Source organism: Lissotriton helveticus, chromosome 9, assembly GCF_964261635.1.
Source record: "Lissotriton helveticus chromosome 9, aLisHel1.1, whole genome shotgun sequence".
Lineage (NCBI taxonomy): Eukaryota > Metazoa > Chordata > Amphibia > Caudata > Salamandridae > Lissotriton > Lissotriton helveticus.
Genome location: NC_136070.1, coordinates 604,358,764 through 604,373,398, shown reverse-complemented (window position 1 = coordinate 604,373,398; position 14,635 = coordinate 604,358,764). Strand labels below are relative to the sequence as shown.

The window sequence follows — 14,635 nt, the reverse complement described above, 5'->3', positions numbered from 1 at the left end:
AGGGTTAGCGATCCTGGGTTTGGACTTAAAATGCCCGGGGCTAACTTTGCCTCCATGCCATCAAGGGGTGGAGACTGGGCCCTGAAGCTAGGTCTTTGCCCAGCTGATGACATCACAGCCTTCAGGGCTGTGAGGATGTCGGCCCAGCAAACACTAAGGCTTCTTTGGGCACGCAAGGGGGAGCATGAAAGAAGACTGTCACGTGACGTGCCTCCAGCCGGCCACCACAAGGAACCATCACTGCCACGGCGGTGGTGCCAGCGCCAGAGGTAATATGTATATATTATTTAACAAGACAATGTAAGACCAGACATCATAAAAAAATGATGTTTTTATTTTAGAAAAAAATTATGAGCTTATGAGTAACGGGGCCAAGTAACAAGGGCGGAGCCCCGACGCCCTTGGGGAGAAACCGCCACTGAATAAGAAAATTAGATACATGCATGTTGTCAGACAGTCTGTTGGCACATTGCGGTACATAGTCCAGTAAGCCCTCCCTTTTCCCTGTCTACCTGCCCTTCCCCCGCAACTCTCAGATCTGCAACTATATCCATACCTTCCCGGCCCCAAGCGTTTCGAGTGACACACACTACACAAGTTTCCCTGATAGGCATTCCATTTCTCCCACTCCTTGGTCCATTTATGTGGACACCCTCTACTTTCGAAGACTGCCTTCTCTGCCTGCCTGAACCAGTCCATTTACCTTTCCAGTCCCTTAACTGTGGTGCAGTGTCCACTCCCCAACATCTGGCAATGTTTCATTTGGCCACTATCAATTCCAGTGTAGCCCAGATGTGGTCCATGCAGGTGAGATCTGTTTCACCCCAAATGTTTACAGAGACACCATTTCGCCGAAGGCTCTAATCCACTTCCACAAACACTCGCAAGGTAGGCAAGTACTTCTGTCCAATACCTCTGCAACACTGGACAGCCCCACACCACCATATGACAACCATTCTTGTCCACACTTTTTGGGGCAGAGCGCCACATCTATTTTACCCATTTTCATTAGTGTAGTGGCTGCATAATAACTCCTGATGGAGCAAGGATTCGCACGTAAAGCGCCTTGCTTTTATTCATGAACCTCGAATAACCCTAATAGTATTAATCAACCTGTTTGTCTTATTAATTTACCCCTTATTCCGACATTTTGGGTGTCCGAGAGACGCTTGCCTATGTGTTTACTAATCCTAATACGCTTGCTACTTAAGATGGCGGCTGCTACGCGGGAATTTCTTCTGCGCATACGTCGGTCATGCCCATGTGACGTGACGTACTCGCAGTTCTGGTGGGAAACTCTTTGCACTTGCGCAGTAGAACTAAGATGGCTGCTTTGTGTCCTCACATGCCTGAAGCTTGCAGCGCTGCTTTGGCTATGCTGTTTGTTCTGCATTAATCATTAAGGCTATAGTTATTATGAAATAATGGGAGTGATATAGGGATTCCTGGTATACAGTGCATTTATTTTTTTCTGTGTTCTAAAACTGCTCTTTTTCTATTGCATGGCACATTACGAAATATGGCCTGATGTGCCCTGCCATACTCCATTTTGCTTGAAACTGAGTCTGCGCGAGATCTGCGAGTCTCCACAGCAATGACCTTTGGAACTTTATCAAGTGGCAGTGCCAGCCAAGATGCACCTGGGAAGAAGTTTCTCACCTAGTCGAAGAAGCAGAATTGTACCCAATGAAATACATTGTATTGGTTGTACGACGTTACAACGCATGGTTTTACCACGCATGCCTTTACATCGCAGTTTTTACAACGCATGCTGTTACAACGCATAATGTTAAGGGGTGCTGGATAGTGAATAGTTTAATTTACTATTCCAACTCCAGTCCCCGTGGATAGTAGGGAAGGTGTTGGATAGTAAATTAAATCTATTCCCTATCCTAGAGCGCCCCCAGCGCTATGCGTTGTAATGACATGCGTTGTAACAGTTGCGTCGTAAAGGCACTGCGTGGTAAAAGTTGCGTTGTAAAGGATGTTTACCCATTGTATTTGAAGATAAATTCTCCTTTGTTATGTGTAAAGCATATGTCATGTGAACCTAGAGTTCGATGGGCGTGTATAAAAATTCAAATTATGAGCTTGAGAAAGTCAAATCCTAGGAGGTGTGATGACCTGTCCTTTCTTTTGTCCAATCGAAATTGGGAATTCTTACCCTTGCAAAATTTGGGGTGTGAAACACTGACCTGAAAACAGTATAACTAGCCGAGGTTTAGCTAGAGAAATTGTTGTGTTTCTATCTAGGACCCTAATTCGATATTCCCGATTTATGCCCTTATATGGTTCTAATAAATAATATCCTTATAGAGGCATAAGAATCATATCCATATTTAGTAATAGCCCATGCAGTCCAAATACGGCAAGGCTACTCCCCTAGACTCCTAGAAAGTACAACGCGTTCTTTAAACAAACCAAGCCTCCAGCAGCCCGGGAAATCCCCCTGCTCTTGTTTTGATTTGCACAAGAACTCCTAGAGTCCAGAAAGAACTGTTAGTTCTTAGTGACGTCTTATGTCCAACCTTACGTCAAACCCGGCACCTTTCAGGTATAAATATACCAACGTTGCCTTAAGCAAACACACAGTGGTTTGGAGCAGAGCGGCTATCTACTTGCCCGGAAGCCCAGCTGATGCGAGAGCCGAAGGAAGCCGCCCCTCCCATTTGACGCACTGAGAGAGACGCTGTCTTTTTCTCCAGCCGAGAAAATCCAGCTCCGGTGTTTCCAGTCACCCTTGCGGGTTGCTGGGAGATCGAGTCCTGAGAGAGAGATACAAGACCTCCTACATTCTATTACCAAGGTACGGAGCTGACTAAACCCTTAAGAGAATTCTTAGTTCAGATCCTTGGCAAACGGATGAATGACGTTACAACGCATGCTTTTACCACGCATGCTGTTACAACGCAGGTTTTACTACGCATACCATTACAACGCATAGCGCTTTGGGGTGCTGGATAGTGAATAGTTTAATTTACCATTCCAACTCCAGTCCCCGTGGACACTAGGGAAGGTGTTGGATAGTAAATTAAATCTATTCCCTATCCTAGAGCGCCCCCCAGCGCAATGCGTTGTAATGGTTTTCGTTGTAAAACCTGCATTGTAATAGCACTGCGTGGTAAAAGTTGCGTTGTAAAGGATGTTTCCCTTGGCAAACAAACCAACTTAACTTAAACTGCAACTTACTTACTCCTTCCCAAGTATTAGGCTTAGGTCAGGTACACGGGGTAGGCGTAGATTAGAAGCACCAGTTGAGTACGTTAGTCAATGTTTTTATGTATGTATATATTTTATCCATTTTAAAGTATCATATGGCTAAGAAACCATATCAATGCTTTTACAGTATTATTTCATAATACTCCTTTTACTGTACGCACTTTACTTTATGATAAGTATTGCAATTGTGGCAATTCATTTCTCTTGCATGAGAAAGAAGACTGCTCAATAAATAACACCTTTTATTGAAAACGCCCGTCTCTCTATTTCTCTGCACTCTGGTGAAACTAAGTATGCACGATTGACTGGGGTGAAATAACCGTATGAAGTTTTCACACGACTCTAGAGATATACTCTTTATTCTGAGGGAGCAAAGTTGTCATGTTTATGCTGTTGTCAGAAAATAATCCCTTCTTGTCTAAATCAGGAGAGTTAACTCTTTCCTGAACATTCGAGAAAGTTTCTAGTGACCTCTTAGCTAGCTGGCAAAACTAATTAAGTCTAATATAGTCAGTAGAGACCTAGTCGACCTCAGTCCTACATCTACTCTGCTGTTTATATTATTCCAATGCGCAGAGCCTATTGAAAATATAGGAACTACACTACATGGCGCCCAACGTTTGGTAAGGCGATAATCCAACGCAAGACATTAGAGTAACTCAGTCGTGCTTTTTCACACAGACCCCTTTTCTCGTAAAAACTCCAAAAGACGTCTGGAGTGGGTAAAAGGTTAATATCCGCCGGAACTTAGTAAGAAGAGATTCCTATGTATAGTTTTTTGTTTAATCAACGTTGAAGGATACAGTGTTCCAAAATATTGTGCACCTAATCTTTGTTTCCTTGAAACTTGCTCTGCAACAAAAAGCTTTCTGTTAGTAAAAATGATAGAAAGTGAAGACGAAAGGGAGGAAGCTAAATTAGCAGCTCAACTCCTAGCGGATGACACGAGTCTCCACGAAAATGACCCGAATGCTATAATCATTCCGGTACATGTAAGAAAAACTATAACTAAAAAACTTATAGAAAATGGAGTATCATCAAGAGGTGGTACAGTCATATTCGTGGTAGAGGCCCATGAATATCGGCAGACAGAGGTATTCTATTCATGGATAAACTTTCCAGCAGCACATGCTGTAACACACGAATTCCACTATCACAAAATAGGGGAACCTCCGGATGAATACGCTCCTTTCGAGGATGTTGAAATCCCACTAATTTACCAAGAGCACCTGCTCTGGTTTAAAGGCGCCCTAAAACATCAAAATCACATCACCAGGCTAGGTCCACTGAGTAGACCAGGAGCCACGTGGCTGGTTCTAGCCAGCTACACACCACATCCTGACATTGAAAAGATGTCAAGCGAAGAACTCTTAGTTAATCTAAAAGAATTAAGAAAGGCATATAGAGAGTTAGTTCAATTTGCTATGGATGATATAACATATCTCCAGAAATTGAAAGAAACAGATATAGCAGAACAACCATTTGAACTTGCCAGAATCATAGAAAAATCCTATGAAGAACTAGGAAGAGATAGTTTGGGTGGGAAACCAGTAAAACCCCAACTAACTGAAAATCCCGAAAAAACCTTTATTAAAAATAATCTAAACACTCCAAAAAAGAGTTGGGAGGGTAATAAACAATCCACTCCCAGAAAAAAACGTTTCCAGTCCAGAGGAAGGTCTCCTCAACGGAGAGATAGATCTCCAGACCGAGGACACAAGTCTCCCCAGAGGGAGCCCTCTGAGAAAAGATACAACCTTAGAGATGGGGATAAATTGAGAAAACCTGATAGATATCAAGATATTGATACACGTCCCTCTCGATCTTTTCAGACTTCCTCACTGAAATCGGAAAGAAGAGGACGGTCAGAACACAAGGAAGAGCCGGTCAAGTCCAAAGACAAGGAACCTGCTCATCAAAGTAAAAAGTTACAATTTCCAAGAAAGAAGGTAGCCAGTATTAAAATAAAACATGCTGAGTATACTGAGGACACAACTGAAAAACGGAGAGTTGGCCCAGACAATGCTAGACAGCGCAGCAGAAGTAACACTAGCTCGCAAGATCCTGATGAATCTTCTGAAGACAGTGGACAGGAATGAATACATTCAAGTGGAAACTGCAGACACCAGAGTTAGCAAACCCCATAAATTATACAAAATAACATTGCGTATAGAGGGGGACAAGACTAGGAAAGTAAGGGGTCTCTTTTGGGATAACCTTTCGAAGGGCTATGACATCCCTTTAGCTGAGAAAGACTGGCCACCAGAGTTTGTCAGGGAGTGCCCTCATGGCGAAGAAATGATTATGCCTGCCTTCTCAAATCATATTCCAATTCATAAAAAATATACATTTGCAAGAAAATGGGCAGTGGCCCAAGCTCCTGCATTATATAAAAATCATGTAGGATGGGATGAGGATTCTCCTCCTCACAAAATCCAGTTAAAAAGTCAACCTACTGCACAAAGACAGTATCCTGTTAAGCAAGAAGCTAAAAAGCAAGTCAGGGAGATCTTAGATCAACTTGAATATCAGGGGGTTATTGAAACATGCACCTCACAAATGAACAATCCTTTGTGTCCTGTCTCCAAGCCAGACGATTCATATCGTCTAGTTTTGGACTACAGACACCTAAACTCCTGTTGCAAAACATTTGCAGTACAAAACTCACACAGTGCAGCACTAATGAATACCATTGTGCACAAAAAATATAAAACAACATTAGATATCTCAAATGGTTTCTTTTGTCAAAATATTGCACCTGAAAGCAGGTATTTGACCGCTTTCTCAATAATGGGGTCGCAAAAACACTTCTGTCGACTCCCACAGGGATTCAAGAACAGCCCAGGATTATTCTCAGCAATGGTAACAGAGTTACTACAAATATATGATGATGAGGCAATATCCTATATCGGTGACATCTATCTCACAGATGATGACCTGGAGACACACTTGAAAAGAGTAAACACCATAATACTTGGGTTTGCAGCTGAGGGTTACAAATTCAACTTTAAAAAGTCACGAATTGCCCATCTAACTGTCCTGTTTTTAGGATATGAATTATCAAGTGAAGGCAAAAGCCTAGCAGACAACTTCTTAGAGAAGTGTGCTGTACTCCAAGCACCTAAAACGCTGAAGAACTTACAATCAATACTAGGTTTCCTGAATTTCGGAAGAACATACATTCTAAATTATGCAGAGAGGGTTAAACCTCTCTATGAATTAATAAAACCGGATTTTAAACCAATCAATTGGACTCAGAAACACACAGAAATTTTACGATCCTTGCAAACAGACATGTTAGCTAAAACAAAATTGCAAACTCGCGAAAACGTACGCAATCTTGTAATCCGAGTCATCCCAGGAAGATGCGGATTCACGTACCTGACCTCTAATGAGGGAGAAACGGTACCAATAGCTTACAAATCACATTTGTACACACAAGCTGAAATTAAATTCAGTTCTACTGAAAAAATTCTAACTGCGGTTCAAACTGCTGTAGCAAAAGAAAGAGCCCTAGCACAAGGTAAACGAATAATAATCGTTTCCCCGGTACCTGCCCTAGAAGCAGTAACAAGAGCAAACATTCCAAATGCTAAAGCACTACATCCAAGATGGATACAATGGGTTAATTCTCTTGCTGCATCAGACGTAGTGTACAAATTTGATTCTAATTTAAAAACACAAGAATTTCTCCAATATGAATATGAATGTCCTCTGCCAACCGAAATCCTGCCTCTGGAACATTACGGCTGTATAATATATACAGACGGATCAGCACAGCCCGCAGTTGGGGGTAAACAAGCTTGCAGTGCTGCGTGCGAGATTGTTAAAGGTCGTTGGCACGAAGGAAAATTTAGACCACTGGTCCCTAAAACCCAATCTCTAGGAGATTGTACAGCTCAGCAAGCTGAACTACTAGCATTTAAGATGGCGCTTGAAAATACCGATCGCGAATTCCCCACACTAATAGTGTACGATTCATATTACTGCGTCCATTCTTACAATGAATACTTGCAGAACTGGGTTCAAAACGGCTTCAAAGATGCAAAAGGTGGCAGAATCAAGCATAAAACGCTTTGGGAACAAGTAGTTCTTTTACAGAAAGAACTACAAAAGACTCACGTGATACATACACTGAGTCATCAACGTGATGGCGTTCACGTTGCGGGGAATTCATTGGCTGATGAAGCCGCGAAGGCAGCTGTTCAAACGGCTTCCATAGCTGCTATCACCCGGTCAAAAACAAAAATAGACAGCGACATAATGCAAGCTGTCAGTGCTTCAGTAAAAGATGATAGAAAAACACTCCCGAAAGGCTTTCCAGTAAAGTACTCATACATAACTGATGCGAATAATGTTCCTTTTGCTCGAATCCCTGGAGTGGGGGATAGAGCAATTCCAAACATGGAACACAGGTTAGGACTAATTTTAGCGGCACACGAAGGGCTCGCTTCTGTGCATGCTGGTGTTTCCGCCACAATATCATTATTAAAACAGAGATATTGGTGGCCACGCATGAGGAAACAGACTAGAAACTATGTTCTAGAATGTGAAATATGCCAAAGAATGAAAGTATCAACAGTGAAACGACCAGCACAGATGCCCCTTCTGATCTCAGATAAACCATTAGCTTGTGTTTACCTGGACCAATGTGGTCCCTTACAAAGGGATGGCAACTATAAATATATCATGGTCGCAGTGTATTCCTGCACGAGATTCATTTGGATGTGGCCCCAGCGCTCGGCTGACGCCAGAACTGTTATAAAAGATTTGCGAGTCTTTATCGGCACATACGCAATTGGCATGCTACATTCTGACCAGGGTCCTGCGTTTAGCTCTAGGGCTTACAAGGAGGCCATGGCCAGCATGGGCATTGCATTGCGGTACTCTTCTCCATTCCATCCTGAGGGAAATGCGGTAGTGGAAAGAAAAAACCGGGACATAAAGCAATCTATAACGGCGAGGGTATTAGGTTCGGGTGATGGGTGGGTCAAACATTTAACAAGTGTCCAATGTAGTCTTAACAATCTGCCAAGAAATTCTCTAAAAGGTCTCACTCCCTACGAACTGTTGTTCGGTACTAGAATGCATATCCAGGACTTAGATAGTCACACTTCAGTGGTAGAAGAAAAAGCCTTTGATATCAACGACCGTTTGGCTGTTTTACAGGACTTAAATGAAACAAGAAGAAGTCGGAGTAATATAAAGTTAAAGCCAACAGCCAATGAAGAGAAGCCACCTGTCCCAGCAAGACCTGTCTGGATTCCAAAGATTGGGGATCTGATCAGAGAGAGAATTGCGGTGAAGAAGGAATTTGGGCCTTCTTACAGAAAAGCAGTACCTGTCTTAGCTGTCAGCGGAACAAGATCAGTAGTACTACCGCCCCTTGCTGGTAAAAAGGAGAACCGAGTTGTATCCATCGACCTGGTAAAACCACAATCATGTAGCCAATAATAAGTAGTAGGCCCAGTGGACTCCCAAGAAATAGCAGAAGACCACATCTTGCTACAATCCAAGAGGTTCAAACTGAAAGACTAATCACATTTGATAAACCTGCAGTGAATAAAAAAGGACTATGCAACAAAGCCATGGAACTTGTGCCTCTTGAAACCCAAAATGCAACAATTCGTCAAGAAACACCTGTCTACAATGATGTAGCATCGGACTATCTTAATGTCTCAAAGAAAGATCCAAAGACTAATGAAAATCCTGAAGCAATTCCAAAAATTGACAGAACTGCATCTGGCTACTTCATCAAATTTCGATGACTTTTCTGATGATCCAAGTGAACATGAAGAAACGCCAGCAACAAAAACTTTCAAAGAAAAAATGACTGAACTTTTTCACCAACTAAAAGAAACATATCTGATTTCACCATGGATTGTGTTAGGTGTACTTTTCCTCCTGCTTTGGCTCATCATGGTTCTATGTTTGGGAAAATTCATTGATGGAAAATATAATACAATGGACACAGCAAGTCAGAACATCAACTTGGTCCTAATGCCTCACACATCCTCTCACATCGAGAAAAGAGAACTGTCATCAGTGAACATCACAGCCAATCCAATACCCGGTGGGGTAGCATGGGACAAAACGGATTATGAAATCTATGGCCCGATTGAGCTCTTGAAATATCTACACCAGTTTAAGGTTTCCTTAAGTGACTTTGTGACACCAAGTACTTTCTCTGATGATTGGGACTTTGAAAACATTAATAATATGATGTCAGATTTAGTAATGTCAGCAAAATTCACAGAACATGATTATTTGCAGGGTTCATCAAATTATGAAGAGTTATATTGTTATAATCATTTTGGTGATCACTATTTGCATAAAACTGCTCAGCCTAGAAATGTTTTTACTTATAACCAATAGGAACATTGTCCAACTCCAACAAAAGGCAGCTCGAAAACATTTTATGAGAAATTCCAATATTTCTCAGGGTTTAACAACAGTGATCCAGAAACGTTTTATTTTAAAATGTTAAATAAGACAGGAATGAAAACAATGTTGACAAATACTAAATTGATTTATTCTGAAAAGTTTTATGACAAAATGTCTAATTTGGTTTTGAATTTTGGAAAAACACCATTGAAACAAAAACCATCTGAGGTTCAAATGACTGGCAGGTACAAGGCCTAGAAGCATTATTTAGGGCCTGCATGATCCCAGAACAGATAATATTCCTGAATGACACAATTCAGCAAACAACTTGTCTTGGTTTAGCCAAGATAGAAGACTTAAATAAACCGTCTATTCCGAAGCCCATACCTGATAGTAATAGCACTACAGATGTGGAGATAGACGTATCCCATATTTTACACAAAACAGAACAAATCCTGATTGGAAAAAATGGTTGATCTGGCCCACAGACACAAATAACTGTCAAGATAGATTCCTGAACAAAATACAGGGGTTCAAACAGAACAGGCCAGACCCCAGATATTCCCAGAGACAACATCCAGGGATAGTTACAACATACAGTGTAGGGAAACTATGCCTCGAATGGCTACAAAAATCCACACTGGCTGAAATTAAGCAACACTTGACTTTACTTAAAGACAGTGCTGACTTGCGAGATTTCATAATGGGACCTCGCAAACAGCGTCAAAAACGTTTCATAGCGGCCGGTATATACGCTGCATACAACGAAGCTTGGAAAGAAACACAAATTGAAACAGCAGAAAAAATACGAGAAATTGATCGTATTAATTTGGAAAAATCACTTTCTGTAGTGGACAATGGGTTAATGACTCTGTCCTCCAGAATATATTCACTGGACAGCATTTTATCATCTGCTATTGATATAATAGAGCAGGACTTGCTAATGTTACAACATGGTCAGTCCCAATTGTGTTCTATTGTACAGCTTGGCTGGACGTTGCAAAAGCTGCGTTCAGGCTACGTGCCATGGCGTTTAATCAACATAACGTCATTATTCTCTATCTTTAACCTTACTGATAAACAAATCAGTTTGGCACAAAAAGGAGCAGACTATACGATTCTGAGCATTGAAAAACTTGAGAGATTACCATTGACAATGTCAGAAAGACCTGTCATTGAATGGATAATACACGGAACAATTACAATTCCGATAACAACTTTCCAGTTTAAATATTGCCAAGAGTATATACCAGCGGGCCAGTATGAAAGGTTGGGTAAAGGATACATCAAATCAACCTGGGATTTACCTTACACACACAAATTTTATAGTGAAGGAAAAAAGGAAGTATTCCTTAGTGGTAATAATTGTAAAAAATCACTAAGCGGTACACTACTGTGTCAAGGTATTAACTTGCATGGAGCCTGCAAAGGGTCTTCAAATAACCTTTCATGTCACCTGCATGGCACTCCTGCAAAACAGATAGAGCCATTTTTCAGACAGCTTTCCAACGGCAGTTATGTTCTTATAAGTGACCACAGCTGTTGTGGCATGTTGCCAGGAAAAGCCTATCTCGTAACCGTCACTTCCAGGGTCATTTGCTGTATGCAAGTATTGTATCCACACAGCAATCCAGACATGGAGGCTGCGTTATGGCCTTCTTTGAATATCTCTTCTATTCGAATTGATACTTTAAGCAGAATGAAGTTGATTCTTTTACAGACAACTGTGCCTTTAACCTCGTCCAAAGAGACGTATGATCTGCAAGTTGCAAGGACAACGGCAGAGATACATTCCCTATTATCAACAAATTGCCCCGTGCATTTCGTAGAAATGTTAGGTCAAATCTTAAACATGTCTGATACCAGTGGCATCGCACATGTATTTAAGACAATTTTTTCGGGACTGTTAGCACCCTTTGAAACAGTTCTGGGCATTTTCCCGAATTTTGTCCATTTGTTATTTGGCGGCCTGCCTCTACTTTTGGGACTCGTAGCAGGAATTTTATTTTTGATCCTTCTGCTCCGATATGGCAAGCCAAGCCACAGACAAGACTCCAGCAACGATGGGAGAAACAATCCTAGCTATACGCTACTGGGACCGCATCACTAAAGTCCTCGGGTTAGCCCGGCTAAGAGATCTAAGTGCAACCTGGTTTCTTTCATTCAGAACAATCTGGCAAAATTGCATCTTACCTGTGCTTCGATGTCTGCTATGCGGAGAAGAATGCTTGTTGGACGCCTGTCTTACACTACCATCAGCAGTACCAATGGATATAGATACCTTGCTAGGTCCGGTAACGACTCATGCATCGTGTTGTCCCCAGCGGTTACCTATTCTGATGACGGCTTTCGTTGAGACTTCACCATTACGAGTAGGTGGCGGTGAAGTACGAGAGGAAAGCAGCACCAAACAGGTACAACCTTCTGTGAGCATTGCTGATCCAAACATCGATGATAGCAATCACTCTCACATATGCACTGTTTCAGCATTTTCGAACTTGTTCGAACTTTCACCTGATGTTGTAGACCAATTTTTTGCAAGCCTGTCTGATATGATGTTCTCCCCTGAACAACGAGAATAACTTTTTAAAACAACAAGCACACAGCGTTCCCTGAACTCTGAATTCGGCCTTCAGTTTTTGATAAACACAGCTACCGAAAACATTTGGAACTATTTTTTTCCCTGAAAGCAACATTTTTTTTTTTCACTTCCAAAATATTTACCTTTTTTTCTGGCACAAAGTACTCTGCTTAAAGTAGAACTATTCTTAGAGAACAGAGCTTCTATTTTAGGAACTCTAGAGACAATATTTTACCTCAGCCTCTAGCACATGTACAGCATTTGTATAAATATGTGATGAAATGGTCTCGACCTTCTTTTCTGTATACAGCCATTTCATATGTAATTTTCGCAATTCATTCAGCTGATATATATATGCATTTAACTGAATGATGACACTGCTTGAAAAGTTTACAGTACCAATACTCATTTTCGTGTATTTACCATATACCATTTCAAATGCGAATTATGTATTTTTGGGGTGGGTTGGAAAACACACATGCATCGTTATGTTTAATATTGCTTAGTTTTTAGTAATAATGGACATTAATACGTGGAGTGGGAGTTGTGTTTCTATCTAGAACCCTAATTCGATATTCCCGATTTATGCCCTTATATGGTTATAATAAATAATATCCTTATAGAGGCATAAGAATCATATCCATATTTAGTAATAGCCCATGCAGTCCAAATACGGCAAGGCTACTCCCCTAGACTCCTAGAAAGTACAACGCGTTCTTTAAACAAACCAAGCCTCCAGCAGCCCGGGAAATCCCCTGCTCTTGTTTTGATTTGCACAAGAACTCCTAGAGTCCAGAAAGAACTGTTAGTTCTTAGTGACGTCTTATGTCCAACCTTACATCAAACCCGGCAATTTCAGGTATAAATATACCAACGTTGCCTTAAGCAAACACACGGTGGTTTGGAGCAGAGCGGCTATCTACTTGCCCGGAAGCCCAGCTGATGCGAGAGCCGAAGGAAGCCGCCCCTCCCATTCGACTCACTGAGAGAGACGCTGTCTTTTTCTCCAGCCGATAAAATCCAGCTCCGGTGTTTCCAGTCACCCTTGCGGGTTGCTGGGAGATCGAGTCCTGAGAGAGAGATACAAGACCTCCTACATTCTATTACCAAGGTACGGAGCTGACTAAACCCTTAAGAGAATTCTTGATTCAGATCCTTGGCAAACAAACCAACTTAACTTAAACTGCAACTTACTTACTCCTTCCCAAGTATTAGGCTTAGGTCAGGTACACCGGGGTAGGCGTAGATTATAAGCACCAGTTGAGTACGTTAGTCAATGTTTTTATGTATGTATATATTTTATCCATTTTAAAGTATCATATGGCTAAGAAACCATATCAATGATTTTACAGTATTATTTCATAATACTCCTTTTACTGTACGCACTTTACTTTATGATAAGTATTGCAATTGTGGCAATTAATTTCTCTTGCATGAGAAAGAAGACTGCTCAATAAATAACACCTTTTATTGAAAACACCCGTCTCTCTATTTCTCTGCACTCTGGTGAAACTAAGTATGCACGATTGACTGAGTGAAATAACCGTCTATTGTTTTCACACGACTCTAGAGATATACTTTTTATTCTGAGGGAGCAAAGTTGTCATGTTTATGTGGTTGTCAGAAACTAATCCCTTCTTGTCTTAATCAGGAGAGTTAACTCTTTCCTGAACATTCGAGAAAGTTTCTAGTGACCTCTGAGCTAGCTGGCAAAACTAATTAAGTCTAATATAGTCAGTAGAGACCTAGTCGACCTCAGTCCTACGTCTACTCTGCTGTTTATATTATTCCAATGAGCGACTATAGGAACTACACTACAAAATTGTCCGACTTGTCTGAATAGCTGACCTGTCACTGACCCAACGCACTCAATAGCTGATCGAAACAGAGGTGCCGCGGAGCACTCTGTCAGACTGACTCACAGACCTAATTGGGGTTTTGGGAACCTTAAGTGCTGGCGAAGCACTTTGCTGGGGAATTCGAGAGCCCAATCGGGGTTTTGACTGATAGCTGCAGAGAAGGGGTAGCGCAGGCGTTGCAACTGAACTGCGGGGGCTGGTCTCAACTCTGGTGGTCCTGTCTGGATCTTAATCTGGTTTTCCTGTCCTGAGTTTCCATTCTGCACCTGCTGGCCTACTGGCGACTGCATTCCTTGGGGTTCCTACTGTCCTTAACTGACCCGTGGCCAGGGTTGGTCTCCGCACCGTTCTAGATAAATATAAATCTGTGAGGGAAACACATTCGCGTCCTTTTCTTGCCTTTCTTGAAATAGCTAAAGCCTTAATTTCACATTGTTCCTTTCTCTTACCCTCCCTGTTCTGACAAATAATAAAGTCATACATCTGAACTGTTCTTTAGCATGTTGCATTGTTCCCCATCCTGTAAGCAAATGGTGAAATACAGTTTATGAAATATAGATTGTTCCCTTTCTTTACCCTCCTTTTAGTCGAA

The 14,635-nt window shown here is 41.5% G+C and overlaps 1 protein-coding gene across 4 annotated transcripts in view; it reads left to right on the top strand.

Annotated features, from left to right (window-relative positions):
* The window catches only part of LOC144781666 (uncharacterized), an 84,566-nt gene that overhangs the window by 51,468 nt on the left and 18,463 nt on the right, over window positions 1-14,635 (top strand). The window contains exon 3 of one of the 4 annotated variants that reach the window (XM_078660632.1): window positions 8,389-12,886. The exons of the other annotated variants lie outside the window; for them this stretch is intronic. Within the exon in view, the coding sequence (XP_078516758.1) occupies window positions 8,389-8,673 (285 nt within the window). The 3' untranslated portion in view covers window positions 8,674-12,886. Of the gene's footprint in view, window positions 1-8,388; window positions 12,887-14,635 lie in introns of those variants that run through there. 4 annotated transcript variants of the gene reach the window in all.